General features: G+C 40.9%; 1 protein-coding gene across 2 annotated transcripts in view; it reads right to left on the reverse strand.

Annotated features, from left to right (window-relative positions):
• The window catches only part of tnr (tenascin R (restrictin, janusin)), a 200,177-nt gene that overhangs the window by 60,408 nt on the left and 121,569 nt on the right, over nucleotides 1–18,200 (reverse strand). For both annotated transcript variants that reach the window (XM_074651252.1, XM_074651250.1), the window contains exons 6-13: nucleotides 17,310–17,430; nucleotides 14,966–15,188; nucleotides 14,718–14,818; nucleotides 13,133–13,295; nucleotides 11,822–12,298; nucleotides 5,344–5,463; nucleotides 5,080–5,223; nucleotides 3,302–3,417 (exon numbers count right to left, since the gene is read on the reverse strand). In XM_074651252.1, coding sequence (XP_074507353.1) covers nucleotides 3,302–3,417; nucleotides 5,080–5,223; nucleotides 5,344–5,463; nucleotides 11,822–12,298; nucleotides 13,133–13,295; nucleotides 14,718–14,818; nucleotides 14,966–15,188; nucleotides 17,310–17,393 — 1,428 coding nt within the window. In that variant the 5' untranslated portion in view covers nucleotides 17,394–17,430. The remainder of the gene's footprint in view (nucleotides 1–3,301; nucleotides 3,418–5,079; nucleotides 5,224–5,343; nucleotides 5,464–11,821; nucleotides 12,299–13,132; nucleotides 13,296–14,717; nucleotides 14,819–14,965; nucleotides 15,189–17,309; nucleotides 17,431–18,200) is intronic.

Below are 18,200 nucleotides of genomic sequence, written 5' to 3' on the forward strand. Positions count from 1 at the left end.
CCATTCATGCTTCTTAGTTACTTATTAGGGTGATTTAGATTTTCAGGTAGACAGCATATAATTATATGCCTATCAAAAAAAAGTGGTTATAATAATCCTCTGACTATTCAGAAAAAGCAATATAGTAATGTAATAATATTATATTTGAAATGTATTTCAGCAATGATTAATATCTTAATAACTTCACTGCAAAAAAGAATCAAGCTTCATATTTTTTTAAGTAATTTGTGTCCAAAATAATAACTGTAAAGACTAAAATATTGTTAAGTAAGAAAGCAGCTTGCTGAATGTAAATTGCATACAGCTGACAGATATACCGGGATAAAAATGTACCCATCCTTTGCAAACATTATGATAAGCACATTGCCATACTTAGTGATATATAATCATTGTGTGTGACAATTTGTGAAATTAGATTTTCCTCATGCAAACGCCTTCTCTTGACATCCTTCATAAGGCATTTAAACAGACAGTACTGGGATGTCGTACAGATTATTTCTTCAATAGAAAGTAGTTCCAATGAAAACTGATAGTAAGGTCTGTGGAGTAACACGGACAATGCGCCTCATGCAGGAACCACTCTTATGAACAGATTTATTCTTAAGTGGCTTGCACGAATGATTCAGGAGAACTTGTCGCATATACCAATTTCCTCGTATTTTGAATTTTCTCTTAGGTACGAACACAATTTACGAGGGGTCCAGACCTGTCGTAGAAGTCATGGGAAAATAGTGTTTCACTATAGGACTGTATATTTCATTACTTTGAAGCAATTTTGAGTTTCAAAATCCTAAATAAATTATAATCATGTTGACATTATCTTGTTTGACACTGCAAGATGTTTCTGAAAACATTTTATCCGAGAAATAGGCATTACAGTAACAGAATATTGATTAATATTTGATCAGCGCTGCCTAGTTTGACCGTTTGATCGGAGTTTGTGAGTGATTGACAGCTGCTCAGAGACGACAGGCTCCAGCTCGGCTCTGATTGGTTGTTTTCCTCCGGTCTGTGAAATCTTGCAGATGCCGTTAGGAGCACCGGAGGACACCGGAAGACATTACGTCTCTCATGCACTACTGTCACGATATACATTAGTGACCGTTTTATAAAAGTAACTTTTTTTTAATCATATTTGCAGCTTTAAGACAAGAATGCAAAAATGTTCTTCCATGAGGCCCATTGTTTCTGGAAAAATGTACTGTTGAATATTTGAAATGTCATTTTTCAATTCACTTCCTTTGTACTGGAGTGGCAGCAGAAATCTCAAGAGGCGGACATCTCAAAACCAGTGCAAATGAAACATGGCTGGATACTACTAGAGGTAAGTGGGAAAATATATTTTTTAATTTGGTTGCATCGATGAATAAATGAAACATTTGATACGTTTTTTTTTTTTTAAACCTATATATAACGTATTACAAGCTGTTTGGAATGCAGGGAGGTTTCCTCTCACATAATCACCTGCTTTTCTCAACAAGATGCAGCGTCAGAGGCTCCAATGAGCAATAAAGATTGATTTGTGGTTATTGCCTGGCACTGTCTCTTCTTCCCAGGAGTGTTGATTCAACATAATTTCAAGTTTATGTAAAGAGAATACTGCAGATTTGCACAACCTCATCATGTGTGCTGCAGACGTGTAAGCTTTGACCATTTGCTTGACTATTGAACATGAGTCACAATACAGAGTAACTTCAGGGAAACCCCAATTGTTATGCGCGGTCATGTGTTTTTCTGTGTGTGTGAATTTCATTTCAATAGAAAGATACAGCGACTTCTCCAATAAATTTAAGAGAGAGCTTCTCGGAAACTGAAATAGCGCTTGTGTCCTTGAAAAAGTCACATAAATTACATAAAACCAATACTGAAAATATTTCTTATGGCCATATGTGACTAATACAGTACAGTACATGTCTGCTGGCAGCAGTATTGATTGACTGATTGCTTTACAGCTTTATCAATTTATTAAGAAAATCCTAACATATACCCTATTAGATGGTGTGGTAGGTATGTGCTGGCAGTATGATGTTTTATTGGAGCGTCAGATATATATACTGTAGCTGTTTCTAACTGTGTTAACGGCAGGTCACGAATCTCACCCTGCTTCTCTCTCTCTCTGTTTCCTTTTTTACAAAATACTGAGTTCTGTGTTTATTCGCAGAGGCCAATGCTTTCATGCCTACTTCCATTACAAGATTGTCAAAATTCACAATCCCCATTGCTGGATTAAATCCACAGGGGGGTGGGGGGGGCGAAACTGCAAACTCATAATATGATTTCCCCCGTGGCGGGAGCGAGGGAGGGAAAGCGAGGAAAGATACAGGGAGGAACATTTACAGAAAGGGATGGAGAGGAGGAGAGAGGTGAAGGAGAAAGAAAGGGATGGAGGGTACCTCTGGGGGCAGAGTGGAAAAGGGTTGGAGATTTCGACCAAGAGGTGGAGGATGGAGAGCAGAAACAAGAGATTAAGATGAAAGGGTGGAGGGATGGAAAGCACTAGAAGAAGAGAGACATGGAGGATTGGGTAGAAAGAGAGAAGAAAGGCTAAAAGCAATGAAATGAAATTAGGAAGCCCGCTGCTTTTTCCATTCAGACATTTTCTATCCTTAAAAGGGCTTGACATAAACACAAGAAAGCATCTTAACATCAGATTTGAGGCCGGACCAAAGGATATCTCCCCCTGAGAACACCTTAAAGGAGAAAACCAATTATTGTGAGAGGGCATGAGATTAGAGTGTACCTGAGTTTACAGCGGGAATTAGAGAGAGAAAGGTTTTTTTGCTCTCTGGCTTTGAACCTGGCCCTGCTATGGTTTTACGAACGGGTTATTCTGGAAAAGGGTTTAATGGCTCATCCACCTAATAGCCAATAAGCTTTAGACAATCCGCTTGTCTAATTTGGTATGGGCTTCAAGTAAACCTAAATCCATCCAGTTATTTTTCTTCCTGTTTCCACACAGAAAGTGAAAGTCGTTTAGAGATTGGAATTAATGAGATTTGAAAATAATTATTTTCAATCAAGAATAATGTGTTCGGTCAACAAGCAAAATAAAAAAAACTAGTGTGTGTGTGTGTGTGTCTGTGTGCTGATGACTCATTGAAAGCCTAAAAAGTCTGTCTTTTTTCCTTCTGTTCGTCTCACACACAAGGACAGTGCACTTGTCTTTCAGCATGCTACAGTGCTGTCGTCTTGCATTGGGACTGACAGCGAACATGAGTGAATTCACAAAGACTGGATTGCAGCCGGTGCTATCAGGACCGCCATGTGTCTTTTGTGAATTCGCCCCTGAACTTTCCTCTACCTTTGGGATGAAGCTGATCTCCCATCCATCGAAGGAATAGTAGAAAGGTAACCACTGGACCTCCACTGACGTCTCTGTGATGTATTTGAAGACTAAACCATCCGGATTGGAGAGATCTGGAAAGGTAGCAGAGACGTATTATTGTTCTTCAGTGACCCACACAGCCCATAAATCACTACTGCTGAACATTTCTCTTTTACATTTATTTTTCTGTTCTGTTCCCTCTGTCTTCATTCATTTTCTTTGTTTCGATCTCCTTGATGCTGCACTAAATGTTTGGCTTGTTAATTAGCTGGTGCATTTTCAGTGTCAAACTCATTTTAGTTCTTGCCCAATTTGATCTCAACTGAGCCGGACCAGTAAAACCATTGCATAATCTATAATTAACAACACCTCCAATTTTTTAACCATTTAATGAACAATCCGTTTACAAAACACACGATGAACAGCCTGAGACGTCTCGCTGATCTCTCGGCTACGACTAAAAACAGATTCAATAGAACAAGAACAATTCATTTACAGTATCTTCTCCGTTCTCAGTTGTCCTTGCAAGTTCTTTTATTTTCCGCCATGATGAGTCTGATAGTGGTGCAGAACATTATAATCCTTGAGCACTGAACAGTGAACACACCAAGCACACTGGCTTCCCAGGTACCTCTGTGAAATAGGAACTGGCCCTTTTTTGACGGTGTTGTGTCACGTAGCCTGTACGTAAGCATGTGGGATCTATAATCACGTATCCAGCCTAGCGCCTGCTACTCTTATTAGGACAGCATGAACTCTAGTGGAGAAAGAGGAATAGCTGGTAAGTAATTACTTCTCTGCAATTTTTTGACTTGCAAAAGTCATCCAGAGGGCCAGTTCTGCTGTTTTTCTGCTCATACATGTTAGATAGTACTGATGATAGTTATATATAAAACCCCCTGCAACATTAGTCCCTCGGTTTAAAACAAATGACTCATACATTGATTTAGCAACATGTTACAATTACTTTTTTCACAGCCACTCGTGTCCTCATAAATCTTTCCAGATAATCAAATACCACATTTCATAATTAAGTTTAGCAAAGACAACCCAACAAATCATATCATATGTGAAAAATGGCGGCATCCAACTTAATTGCACTAAATTGACTTTATAACTCCAAACTCTGCTATCACTGAAATTAAAGCCACTTATCTGTGAAATGGATAATATTACCAGTCAAGACTGAACTAATGGCAAGGCACTGTATGTGGCCAGCTGATGTAGTAGAGTTGATACAGTATTCTGTTTGCTATTGAAAACAGGCCATTACTTATTCAGGGGTTCAGCGAGTTCGCATGCCTCTGATAAGCATGGAATAGTATGTTTCTCTGTGCCATCCGATGACCTGGCATTAACACCGACCAGGAGGTACACATTCAGAAGGTGTTCATATGTGTGTGTGTGTGTGTGATTTAGTGTGAGTGACACCAAGCAGGTGTTACAGGTAGGCATCATAACCAGTTAGCACAGAGGAGCAGGTGGTATTCTTACTCTATTGACACTGAGAAACATCTTGGGAAGGATTTAACAAAAAAAAAGAAAAGGTGAGAGACGGGGTGTGTGTGCATCCGCATGAACGGCCGTGTCCATGTGAGAATGCACAGCACTGAATGAGACAGGGAAACAGGAAACTGAACTGAGGTATTGCATCTATATACTGATGGTCATGAACCAAACATGGCCTCAGTGGAATAGCCTTCAGGGCGCCCATGAGAACATTTTGTCAAAACAACCCACGGGGCTGCACTTACAGGTCGAGACGGTGATGCTGGCAGGGACGCTGATAGTGTTGTTAATGACAGCGAACACGTTGATGTTGTACTCCATGCCTGCCTCCAGGCCTGAGATAGAGCAGGTGGTGGTATTGCCTGGAATCCTTATCTCCAGTTGCACACCTGACAGACAGACAGGTAAAAAGATACAAGCTGTGTATGCTTTCAAGACATTTGGAATCAACTGAAACTTAAATTACAAACTCCCTTGCTTCGAAAAGGCCAGCATAGCTCTGTACTTACCTCCAAGGCTGCTTGGTGTGTAGGTCACCAAGAAATCCGTCAGCACAACTGACCCCTCCCACTCCACGTCGACAGTGCGATCAGTCACGCCTCGAATCTTCACGTTCATGGCCGGTGCCACTGTTGAGACAAAAAAAAAAATGGCACTTGCTAGTATATTGTCACAAGATTGCAGTTAGCCATTGCGTACCCTAGTGGGAAAACTGCAAAAATGTACTTGTACATCTTCACCAGGAAGTAGATCTAACATATAGGATCTTTCAGAAATCTAATTGATATGACTTGTATACTGTATCTATGTGTTAGCTGGCAAATGCTAAATGAACAAATACCCATGTTGGTGTTGAACCTCAGCAAGCACAAGTCAGCAACACTAGCTGTCGTCTGATGGGCATGAGTTCCCCCAAACCTACGAAACTTGTCTCCGAGATACACTTTCAAAACTTATTTGAATTATTCTATTATTTTTGTTTCTGCAGGCAGGCAGCCCTCTCCTACTTCGGCACCTGGTAGTCAGCCACTGGGTGAAACCATGCTTTCCATTCCTCCCATCAAGATCAGTAGGGCCTTGACAAAGAGTAATTGTGGAGAGTCCACCTTTATCTGCATTATCAGTGTGGATGGAAAATGAACGGGGACACTGATGGATGTACCCGGACATTAAGAGGCAAATTTCAGTTATGAGTGTGCCCTATTGGGTCAATGAAGGTAAAGCAAATGGTACCATAACCAAACTACTTACAACTATTGCCAATGCACACAACATCGCTACTTTTGTCATTATCTCGCTCGCTAAAACCAGTCTCCGCATCCGTTATCTGTAAAACAAGACAACAGGCTAGACTGCTTTGCATATGTGCGTTCCAGACAGTAAAGAGAAGCCAGTGCTTGTGGCAACAAGAGGCTGAGTGTTTACATGAGAGAGAGAGAAGCACTGTCATTCACTCGGCCTGAAGTGGAGATCGTCAAGCCATAAGCCTGAGCGCTGGTGCTGAATGTAAATGAGGAGGCATAAACAAGAGTGTTTACAGCTCCCACTGCCAAAAACAACGAGGAGGAGGAGGGGAGACAGGTGAAGGGCATAAAGGAGGAGAAGACAAGACAGGAGGTACAAACAGTTTGAGGTGGAGAAACGGCGAGACGGATTCACAGATAGAGGACAGGAGAGAGAAAAAGACAAGTTGAGCCTCAGGAGAGTAGACGACTAACATAAAAAGACGATTAAATGAGAGAGAATATGGATGAAACGGAAAAGGAGAGACAGAGAGAGGAGCAAAGTGAGTGTGATAGCGTGATAAACAACCTCTCACCCCTTCATCATCGCTACATCCTGTGATACAGGACTCTACAGCACAACACCGACTCCTCCTCCGGGAGAACTTTTAGACAGTCTAGTAGCCATTTCAGCTACTTCCTCACACACTCGACAGATGGGCACGTGCTGCACACTAGTTTGCTCATTTCGAAACAGTGAAACTGCACTGGGAACAAATCCTGCAGCATTCAATTAGCGAGATTTATTTCATCAATTAGAGGCAGCTCTGTCACGTATATGAAATCGAAATGAGGGAACAATAATACACGGGATAGAAGAAGAGTGATTGAATGGGGTCATGTAAGGAGGCTGAACAGATGAGCTGCTTGAAAGACATTAACTTCCATAGAAAGTGAAAGGGCTAACTCTCCACAGTGGGCACTTCCTCTTCCAGGTTCCTCTGAAAAGTTCATCAGAGGAACTTCTTACTGAGCATACAGCAAAGATAGAGAAGCACTGAGCATCTCACGTTGTTGTTGCCACGTGAAAGGTCATCAACAAGCAGTTCATTTAAATGCAAATACATTGTTGACCAGAACTGGCATCCTATCAACATTTCTCAATTGCACAGTATCTAGAGAGTTTCTGACCTTTGTGTTTGGGCCAGTGTCCAACTTCAGCAGCAGTTTTCAGATCCTAACTTGATCTCTTGTTTTCTTTCTTTCACAGGCTGCCTACAAGGTCTTAGGATGCCAAACAGTTTTAAGAATTTGCCCCACGTAGAATATAAAAACAAAGATTATATCAGAAACATTATCTTACAACTGTTTGGCATGCTAATGTACATACAGTACATTTGATGTTACAAACGCACTGGTTATATCACTTACAACCTAATCAAAATGCTGAGGACGCTGATGGGAAATTGTGAAAGCATTTCTCCGGCATGTTTCTTTCCTAAGGTGTGTTTCAAAAGGGCAACTTGCTGAAGGTTATTCAGGAATCACGCCTGGAGTCTTTAAGTTTCATTAGGTCTAATCAGTATGCCATCATAGGCAGATACAGCAGAACAGTTTGTACTGAACTAAAACCTTAAAGGTAAAACTCCAGCTGACAGCAGAGGTCAGTGCATCATCAGAGGACTTACCTTACCTTCAGGCTACTTTATGTCATGATATTTCTCTTATTAATTTGCCTGTGACTAAACTGAAACTTGTAGTGTAAAGTATGTTTTTTTTTTTAGCATTTGTGAGTAATAGAAAACATCTGAATAATACAGATTCTATCTATTTTCAGTTTCCTGCCTTTTCCCAAGCTTGGTCATGTGAAGGCAGTGGAATCAAGAACAATGCATTTAATACGATATGAGAAGAAACATCAGATAATTGAAGTGACTTAAAGTAATATTCAACATGATAGAATAAGAAGCAATACAAATAATAAAGAAATAATACAATCACCAAATACAATAAGAAGTCTATAAATAAGTATTGGAATTATTATGTGTGCCTGAATATACAACTGGCATATTAAGTAGTCTTGAATGACAGGATAGAGTTTATTATTGTTATTTATAATACTCATTGTAATAATACTTATTAGTACAGGCAAGAAACTCTTTCAACTGTAAGAAATCAAAGTGATGTTAAGTATTGACAAAAACTAAAATAGGTGTTGAGATCTCCCATTGCCACCCATGTTAAAAAAATTAATTCTTCTTGTCTAATGTCCACACAAAGGGTTCAGTACTGTCCACAATCAACCAGAAAGTGTGTTTTACATGAGACATGGAGTTGGATGCAGTATAGTGTACATGCAAAAGGAAGTTCATATGTGTTAAGAACTAAAAACTTGTTGGGGTGTCATATAGTTACATTTTCACTTGAAACAAACCCCTTCATGTTACAGAATGCCATTTTTACCTACCTAACTATTCATGTAAAGACTCCTCTGGTTCGAATAAACAACTCCTGGGTGCATGCTGGGTATGGTTGTACCCTTAGTGCACAGCTACTATAAAGTATATCCAAAAAGACACGCCACCTGTTATAGCTATTACATTTTATTATTGGTGAAATGTAAATTAACTGAAGTTATGCTAAACCTCTGGGGTTTCCTATGCTGAAATGCAAATTTGGTTTCTTATCCTACGTACTCTCTGCTAAAGCAAAAACAGGAGGAGCACACTAGACTTTTACTAAAAGTTCAAGTCTCTTTTTTTTGCAGCTCCAAAATACATACCGTCAAAGATCCTTTGTCATGCAGGGAAAAAAGAGAATCACTCTCTATTCAGTGCAGGAGAATGGTCCTGGATATTGAACAGCTTTTGTCACAATCTACAACACAATTTCAGCCTAAACCGCGATAACAGTATGTGTCCTCAAGCTGGAGAAACAGACAGCGAAAGACACAAAGAAACACTGTGTCCTTTCTCCTGCTGCTTGAGTTCAGGTGTTTGTGTCTAAAAGGAGCATGTTATGAGGTGGACTGTCACATGTCTGTCAAAGCCCTTTAATATCACACTTAATAATCTGTCTAATAAGATAACTGATAGAAACAAAGCTGCTTTATAAAAAAAAAAAGACATGCTGTTCAAGCAAAATAGATTGATGATAATAAAATAGACTATTAAGAGTCGATATGAAACTTCTTTGTAGTTTTGATATGCCGTACGCTGCAGAACTTTAAAGTTGTATCGCAGCGCTGAAAGGAATAAATGTCAGTTGTCATCACTGCCGCACTCAGAGGATGTCAACTACGTGAGAATGTCACCGCTGCTTTCCCATCGTAGCATCAGGACTCAACGAAATGATTGTGGAATTCCTCTGCCGTCAAGATTAAATGCCACTCTTCAGCACAAGTTGATCTCATCTTTGTGGGTGGATATGTTTTCATGTAAAGATTTACAGCATCCTACCCTCGCGCCTGAAACATCCCATTTAAATTCAACAGCCTCCATTATTTCTCATAGTGGGAGAATATAAGCCACCGTAATTGAAGAAAAAATACATCCCGCTTTCTTCAGCTTTTGATAACATGAAACACTTAAGCCTGTCGCCCCTACAGGTCTCTGGTAATTGAACTGCTTCGTTTTGTATTCAGCAAACTATCCCCTACCAGCGTTGGCTATTTTAGCCTCTAATTGCAAAGAAATAAGCAATTCGGACTCCCTCACTTGGTCCAGATATTAAATGGGAGGGCAGCTCTTCTGTCGGTCCTCATCCTTCACTTTGTTGACAGCTGCATCAAATGGCAGAGCAGCGTCTGATATTTAAGCGTGAGGAGCTCGGCGTGAACAAAAGGCGAGCACGGCTCAGAAACTGTCTCAGCTGCAGCTAATGTGACAGCCCTCTCCCCGGATGAATGTGACTTTTGACAAATGAATGCTGTTACACCTTCAGCTGTCCGGCAAGTCATGTGGCCCCGCTACCTACATTTGAAGCACAGAGGGGTTTGTTTTTCAGGGCTGCACGTAGGATAAAAATGATAGGGCAGAGTTTTCAGACCTGCTGCAGCGGAGAGAGAGAGAAAGCTTTGCATTTATAAATCTAAGCAATAAATCTATCTACCTGCTCTGTAGGGGTCAGATAGGCAACCAAATGTCATGGAGCACCATGGGTAACAAGGTTTACTTTCTATCTAAACGCTAGGCGGCTGAATTAATTGCTTCCTTTATTCTTGTTAATTGTGTGCCGATAAATTAAATCCCCTGCTGTAGCTGTTATCTGTCTGCAAACTCTCAGCACTCCATGGCACGTGAATGCCAACACCTACTGTACTGTATTTCAAGTTTCTGTTATATATTGTATTTAGTGATGTGGCTGATTAGCTGCTTAATCAATTAGTCAATCTTCAGAAAATGAATCCACAACAAACTGGATTATTGTTTCAGTTATATATCATGCACAAAGGCCACACATTTCTACTTTCTTTGTTTTATATCACTGAAAAATGTATACATTTAGTTTTTAAACTGTTGGTCAAATCATTTGAAGACGTCACTTTGGGGTCTGGGAAATTGCGGTGGCCATTTATTTCGGACATTTTATAGACTAAATCAACCTTTTTCTTTAAGGGACCCCTTTTCTATCATAGAGTAAACTGACGACCCCGGACTAAGAGACATATTTTATGGATATTTCATATTATATTCAATGCATAACAATAACAGTACAGAACAACTGATGAACTGTACAATTAACCCAAATAGTGAACGCAATAACTGCAGGGAGTTTGTGTAAAACAAGCAATTTGGATGAATTTTGAGCGGATTTAATTTAATACAATTCTCTATTTTGTGTATTTATTTTATATTTTTATCAATCATTCATACAAATTCAGCGTTTTCTATTCCCTGACACTTGACCATTACTCTATTAGCTCTTTAGTTGTTTTAACTGCTTACTATTCTATGCTGTCCTACACTCCTTAAAATCAAGAAGGCCTTGCGACCCCCCGTGAAGATTTGGCGACCCCTAATGGGGTCAGGACCCCCAGGTTAGGAACCAGTGGACTAAATAACTTAATTATTAATTATGTATTTCATTGCAGCCCTAAGTGTATATGTTTGACAGATGTTGTTCACACAATATAAAGGACTTTTACATTCCATCTCCATAAAAATCCACTCCAAACATCGCTGTACTGAATGTCACATACTGATGACATCTAACCGTGTAAGAGCATCCAAAACTAGATTTTCTAAGTTTAATAACAGCTTAAGGGAAAATACCTCTCCGTTTGCTAGTGTTATTTATCAAGCGGCACAAATCCTTTTCTTCAATTTTTATGTAAGTAAACCAGATAAATACAAATCAAGATGCCTTTTCTAAAGATACCAGACTGTAATCTGAAGCATGCATTCAATTTCACCACCCAAATAAACCTTTAGCGATAGTGCCAGCAAGTCATGAACAGAAAATGTGCCCACATTACAGTAAATTGCTCTCGGCATTGCAGGCACTCCATCTAATGTTGCAGCTCTAATTTTAAAAGAAGCCAGTGAATTCAGGCTGAACTGTCTGAAGGTCACAGAGTGTCGTTGAAATCAGTCTGGGCTGAATTTCTGCTCTGAGTTACTTGATCCTGGTCACATTGACAGCAAGTGTTAAGGGAGTTTCTGCTTTGGGGAATTGCACCACAAATGTCTAACTAACTACTTTTTGTACTTGACAACAGTCGAGAGGATCAAACGGACCTAAAGGATAAAAAGTAATAGCCTACCGGAGTTGCAGTCATCTCCTGCAAAGCCATCCTGGCACACACAGAATCCCTCTTTGCAGACTCCCTTTTTGCTGCAGTTGTTGGCGCAGTAGACCAGCGAGCAGTCCTCTCCCACGTACCCGGGCCTGCACTGGCACGTCCCGTTGACGCACATCCCTTGGTCCGAGCAGTCGTTGAGACACCTCCCGACCATGCAGTCATCGCCGGTGAAGGACTCTTCGCACACGCACTCCCCGTCGATACACAGCCCGCGACCCGAGCAGTCCGAAGGGCACCGCGGCTCCGAGCAGTTGTCGCCTCCGAAGTCACGGTCGCAGATGCACTCCCCTTCCATGCACACGCCCTGGCCAGAGCAGTCGTCCGGGCAGCGAGGCTCGGAGCAGTTTTTGCCGGCCCAACCTTCCTCACAGATGCAGCCGCACATGTCAAAGCTGAAGCTGCCGTGGCCACTGCAGCCTGGGATGAAGTCCAAATGACCTGAGAAATAAAAGTTTAAACATTATTATTATGTGACAAAATGATGCTTGATTCAAAGATGAAAATACAATCAAACCTAAAGGGATAGCTCAGTTTTGGAGGAATATTACTTGTACTTATTTAAATATAAACTTCAACACATCCAATCCTCTTCATGTTCACATTAGGACTGAATACCAGAAAATTTAGATCCCAGTGTGATGGGAGAAACAGCAGTCAAGACATCAGTGAAAACATGTCTCATTTTGTGCATTTCCATCTCGCCGCAATCCTCTCCAGCTGATCATTTCATCCTCATTCTGATTCACATCGTGGCTGCTGCAGATAATCATATTCCCACTGAAGAGATGGAACGTTTTCAGAAAATATTTGAATGGAGTGATGGTGTCAATAGAGCAGATCCTTTAACCATGATATATCCTATAACTCTTTCCATTCTAGTCATATTATAATGGCAGCATCTCCTGAATAGCGGACCAAATTTTTACCAGTCGCAAAGGTTTCTCCACACCTTTTAGACCGAGACTGTGCGTGGAAAAAAAGTCGCCCTCAAGCATCAATATTCTGCTGCCGTCTGTCTACTCTTCTTCCATGGTATAAACAGTTTGTTTTTTTACATCTTTTACTTAAAGCACCTGTTTTTTTCTTTTTCAGACAGCCTGTTTTGAATGAATTTCTTGCAGCTTTTTGTATCTTTGCTTTCAAAAAGCCTAATCTTGATACCAGAGGGTTTGTTTTGTGCAAATGTTGCAGGTAAAAAGGCTTATATAAACAAAACACAACATCCTCCAGCTTTATCCATATGCTTTTTTGCCCTTGTTTAACAGTACTCACCCATGGCGGAGCTCTCCCCGCAGCATCCGGACCCACACTGAGCTCTGAGCAGGGAAACTTCTCTCTCCAGCATCTCCACCCGGGTGGCAAGTTGCTGGATGGTGGTTGTTGTCGTACAGCCACATGCAGCCTTTGGGATGTTGATGCGGTGAGTGAATGTCACCTGGGGAAGAAGAACAGTTTCAGTTAAGAAGTGCATATTCGCACCTAAGGGCATTAATCAAGCTTATAGGGCAATTTATTCCTCAGTTATGGGAGAATGCAGATTTTAAAGTGATACTTCACCCAAAATCTATTTTTTAAGTATCAATCACTCACTTGGAGCCTCGTAGGTTTGGAAAGTGGCAGAAACAAGTTTATAGTTTTGTCTCTCAGGGAGAACTGAGGCCATCGTCAGTTTTCATGATGTGATAAAAAGTATCCAAACTTCCATAAAAACGTCTTAAATTATCCCCAACATTGACCCCCTTTACACCTGGCATTAAAATGTCCCGTAACCAGATTTTATTGAGATATGATTTAACCTGATTTCATTTACACCTTGTATTAACATGTGTCTCCAGTGTCTCCAGTGTCCACGTTGAGATCCGATGGTAATGATCTCTCTGACGGTCCAGTGACCGGAGGAGCGCGGAGAGCGTGCTGCAAGTTAAGCCGTGCCTCCAAACACACACACACACACGGCCGAAGCTTTGAATATTCACAGTAAATTACTATCAAAGCTCCAGAGCCTATAAAGTGGTCTAGCGGACTATTACGTATTTCCGCCCACGTAGTTGTTGTATGTGGATTGAAAACGCAATTGCATTTACACTTGTGTGTAATGACCACATCCCTGGCTTGGCCGATTTGATCACAATCTGTCCTCGATGCGTTTTGGGAGCATTTACCCTTGTACATTCCACAATACGATCACCCAAAACGCATTTTAATGCCAGGTGTAAAGGGGGTCATTAAGAGCAAAAGGTGGCAGCTCTAATGTGTGCAAACCAATGCAGGCACCTACAAACCAGCTCAACAGGGTCATGTGTCAGAATTCAGAGGGAAGTGGTACACTTAGCCAAATTGTGGCTGAATAAAAATATGGCTGGAACATTAGCATATAGCAGATAGTTTGTGATTTATGTTTTGTTACATATGCAAAACAGTGTTCGCCTTGTTATGCAACACACATTTTGGAGAAATCTGACATCTAATCTAATTACGCTGCGGTGGTGGTTTGACAATATTCCATCAATGTTTTAATACTGTTTTCCATCTTAAAAACTGGTCACTATCAGAATCAATTGTTATGGACTTGAATACACGATGACCAGAGCCTTTAAATTTGAGTGATTGGCACTTTTATTTTGGTTTTAGGTGATGTATCACTTTAATTATTTCTGAGCAAAACAACAAATCACCATAAACATCAGGATGCAAATGACTATGTGTGATGAAACAGATGTTGTCCTTCAGAATCATTTATGCCACATGAGACACAAATCACTCACAAAAAGTCTGTTCACACCTCTCTCTTGTGTCATCCTAAATGCTGCTCTATATGCTTTACTACTAAAATAACATACTGCTTAAAAACACCTACCTGGCTGTCAGCATCCAGTGTCTGCTCACTGTATTCTGCTGGTCCATTGGGATCCATTGGACCCTCCACAGAAGGTCTGGACCCCAACTCAGCACGAGAACCTTTGAATTAAAAAGAATAAGTCTTAAAAGTGTCTAAATACAGCATGTTTGTTTGTCTCTATGTGAACAAAAGGTGCCTCCAGGACAGCAGATAAAATGACTGGAGTGAGTTTAAACCCAAACACTCGATCAATCAGAGGACCTCACCGTCACCTGGGGCAGGTGGTGCGGAGGCGTCCAGGTCGACAGAGCACAGAGACTCCAAGGGCACGTTGATGTTGTAGACGTGGTTAAAGACCACTGGTTGATCCCGCAGGGTCTCGTTGGCTGAGGAAGTGAAGGGGGGCTGATCCCCCCCTGGGGTCTGTCTCCTCACTCTGGTGGTACGAACCAGCTTGTTGCCTCCTGATGGAGCGGCATGAGCGGCACCCTGGAGAGAAAGACAATATGAAACAAAAACCACTGCACGTGGATGGACTCAGGGGGTTGTTTTTGTCCTTCATATCTTGTGTTTACAGAATATGATGGAGTGAAGACTAAGAAAACAACCCAGGGGGGACACAAAGCAAGATGACACTAATACCCAGTATATGAAGGATTTTCTCACTGGTTGCTACACTGACAAAACCATTTTTACATTAAAAGGGGGTGTCATTTCCCAAAAAAAATATTTTTGTCTGGCATAAAAGCACATATACTTTCGAACATTAGCTAAAGCAAGTAACATTGCAAGGGAAAAGAATGATAAGCAGAAAATAAAGCCACGTGGAGACACATTGGGATCAACTCTGTATAACATCTTGATGAATATCATGACCTTTTTTGATTTGTTAAAAATGTTAAAGAATGTTATTAAGAGTTTGGAGTTTTTTTTTTTAGCCTTTCCAAAGCCAAAACACAGAGTAAAAGTGTAAGGAATGGATTAAACAGTGTGTTTATCTTCTTAAATGTAAGCTGCAAATGTTAGCACGTCCGCTAAATTAGCTTCCAAGCATTACTTCCAAGACCAAGGAGCACTTCATTAACAAACTACATTAGTTGTTACAGATGTAGTATTTCCTCACTGTGTGTCTTGGATGCTGTTAGAGTTTAGGCTAACGTTAGCAGCTCTTTCTTGCTATTTGGGGAGCCAATGTCGCCGAATCTAGGGTTACATTTGCCAGACACATTGGTAAGTCCTCATCCTAAAGGTACTTTTCTCTTGTAACGTTTAAAGAGAAACATACTGTTTAAAAAAGAACAAGTATGTGGGAGGCCAAAAAATGTTGTCAGAGTAAAGTAACTACTACTACTAACAATAGAAGAACAATGCTGTTTCTTTATTTCCATGTCTTCATGGCTCATTAGCTGGTGAGGATGGTGACTTTTGCCTGGGACATACAGCTTTAGCCACAATCTTTGTATGTATATAGCATTGACTGTATATAAAGATGGACGACATGACAGCTCCCCAAAAGTGAAGCCAAAACTTCTTGATCGCCCCCTGGTGGCTGGCTGCAGTATAGGTCATAAAGCCAAACTAAAAAGAAAAAGTAGACATCAAATCATTTCTTCCCAAAGATGGTTTCTGTCATTTTAGTTAGTTCTTATCAGCTGATGTATGTTCAAGTGTTCATTTTTCTGATACGTTTGGATTTAATTAGTTATTTGATGCTATAAAAAGGGGGAGAGACGTCATGATTGGCAGCCGTGAGTCTCTCTTGCTGACAAGCTGCGGCTGTGTTCGGCTCGCAATTGGTTCGGACGTGTGACCTCGATACCGCGGCTCCACCGCCCGATCACTACCGCGCAGACTCTGCTTCCAAATGATGTAAATATCTCAAGATGACAGCTCCTGTATCTGGGATATTTTGGCTTCAGTTCTGTACAGTGGGAGGAAGTGGAGATACGACGTCCATCTTTATATACAGTCTATGGTATATAGCCACCATGTGCAGATTTAAGACCCGTTTTTTACAAGACTCTTTTAAAACGAGTCAGCTGGAAACAAAAAAAGTCTGCTAGAGACAGCCATGGAGCTAATGTTGCTTAATTAGGTAGGTAGCTACACCGGATTAAATCTACCCTTCATCATTTTAGCTGACAACATTGAAGGTCGCTGGCTAGAAATGAGAAAGCGGCTTTTGTGTAGCGCTGTCAGGCATCAGGACCAATTTTTTACTGAGAGTTTCGAGTGTAAATCTGCCACCATTATCACTGTCGACTGCATTATGTGCATTTGCAAGAATGGAAAGCTTTACACATGTAACAAAGGTGACTAGGGGGGCCGGGACTTAGTGAACGATCAATTGTAACACTTTGTGCTTGGTCCCTTCTAACTAAAAAGGTCTACTTTGCAGGCGAAATGTACAGGAAAACAACACTTAACTCCAAATCCCCACTTCTCTTTGATACTCAAACTGGAGTGTGTGGATTTGTGCCCAGAGTCAAGTGATTAACAATGCTGCCAAAAATCGTAGATTGGATATAAATAATAAAAATGAGAAAAAAATAAGCCCTGGGCAGCTCAGGAAAAAATGGACAGGGCTATTTTGTACCTAACACATTTTACCTGAAGAGCAAGAAACAGAGTAAAAGCCAGGATCCAGCCTGCTGTGGGCACAGTGGCCCTGTGATGCTGCCGTGCCAGTGGCATGCTGGGAAGAAACCTCACCACTCCTGTCCACTCACACCTGTGGAGGAGAGAGAAAAAGCAGAAAGGTGGGAGAAGGGAAAGAGAGAAAAAAAGCAGTCAGTGATGGTGTTGCATTAAAACTACATACTGTAGCTGTTCCAGTGTAGTTGTTAAGTGTGCCAACATGGAAACATATCTGTTCATGTGGGTCTATTGTGTGTGCGAGTGTGGGGAGTCCCACTGCCATCAGCTTATCCTCTGTAAATGGTAAATAAATGCCTTTGATCTGATGTAAAATAATTGGCTTTAGAAGAAAAAAAGAAAATCCTCCAGGGATTGTGGAACTGGCTAAGAAGCTTTGAATGTATTTCACTGTGCAATCCCAAATATTTGATCTTTCCATTTGGGAGGAATACAGAAATATTGCTCAGGGAGAGAGTTGATAGATAGATTTCAGTAGAGAAATGGTTTGAGTGATGCCGCTATAATCCCTTCATTGAGCGGAGAAGTGAGAGCAGTGGCACACTGAAATAAAAGCCGCACAGAGGAAAAACGGATGTGGCTCCTTCAAGCCGACTGACACACATCAGCACAGATAAAACGGAGTAGAGTTGAAGTTTGCCCTTTAATGTGGCAATTGGAATTTATTGTCACCATCAGCAGCTGAATAAAACATCTTACTTAAACTGCAGAGATGTTCTATCATGCAAGCGCGGGGACAGCTGGTAACTTGAAAGCATGTGGACAAGACCGAAAAGCAATTATATCAGTGGTTGGTATGTGTGTGTGTTCATGTGTTCTAGCAGTAATTTAAAGCATAATTCCCAT

This window comes from Sebastes fasciatus, chromosome 11 (genome assembly GCF_043250625.1).
Source record: "Sebastes fasciatus isolate fSebFas1 chromosome 11, fSebFas1.pri, whole genome shotgun sequence".
NCBI classification, from domain to species: Eukaryota; Metazoa; Chordata; class Actinopteri; order Perciformes; family Sebastidae; genus Sebastes; species Sebastes fasciatus.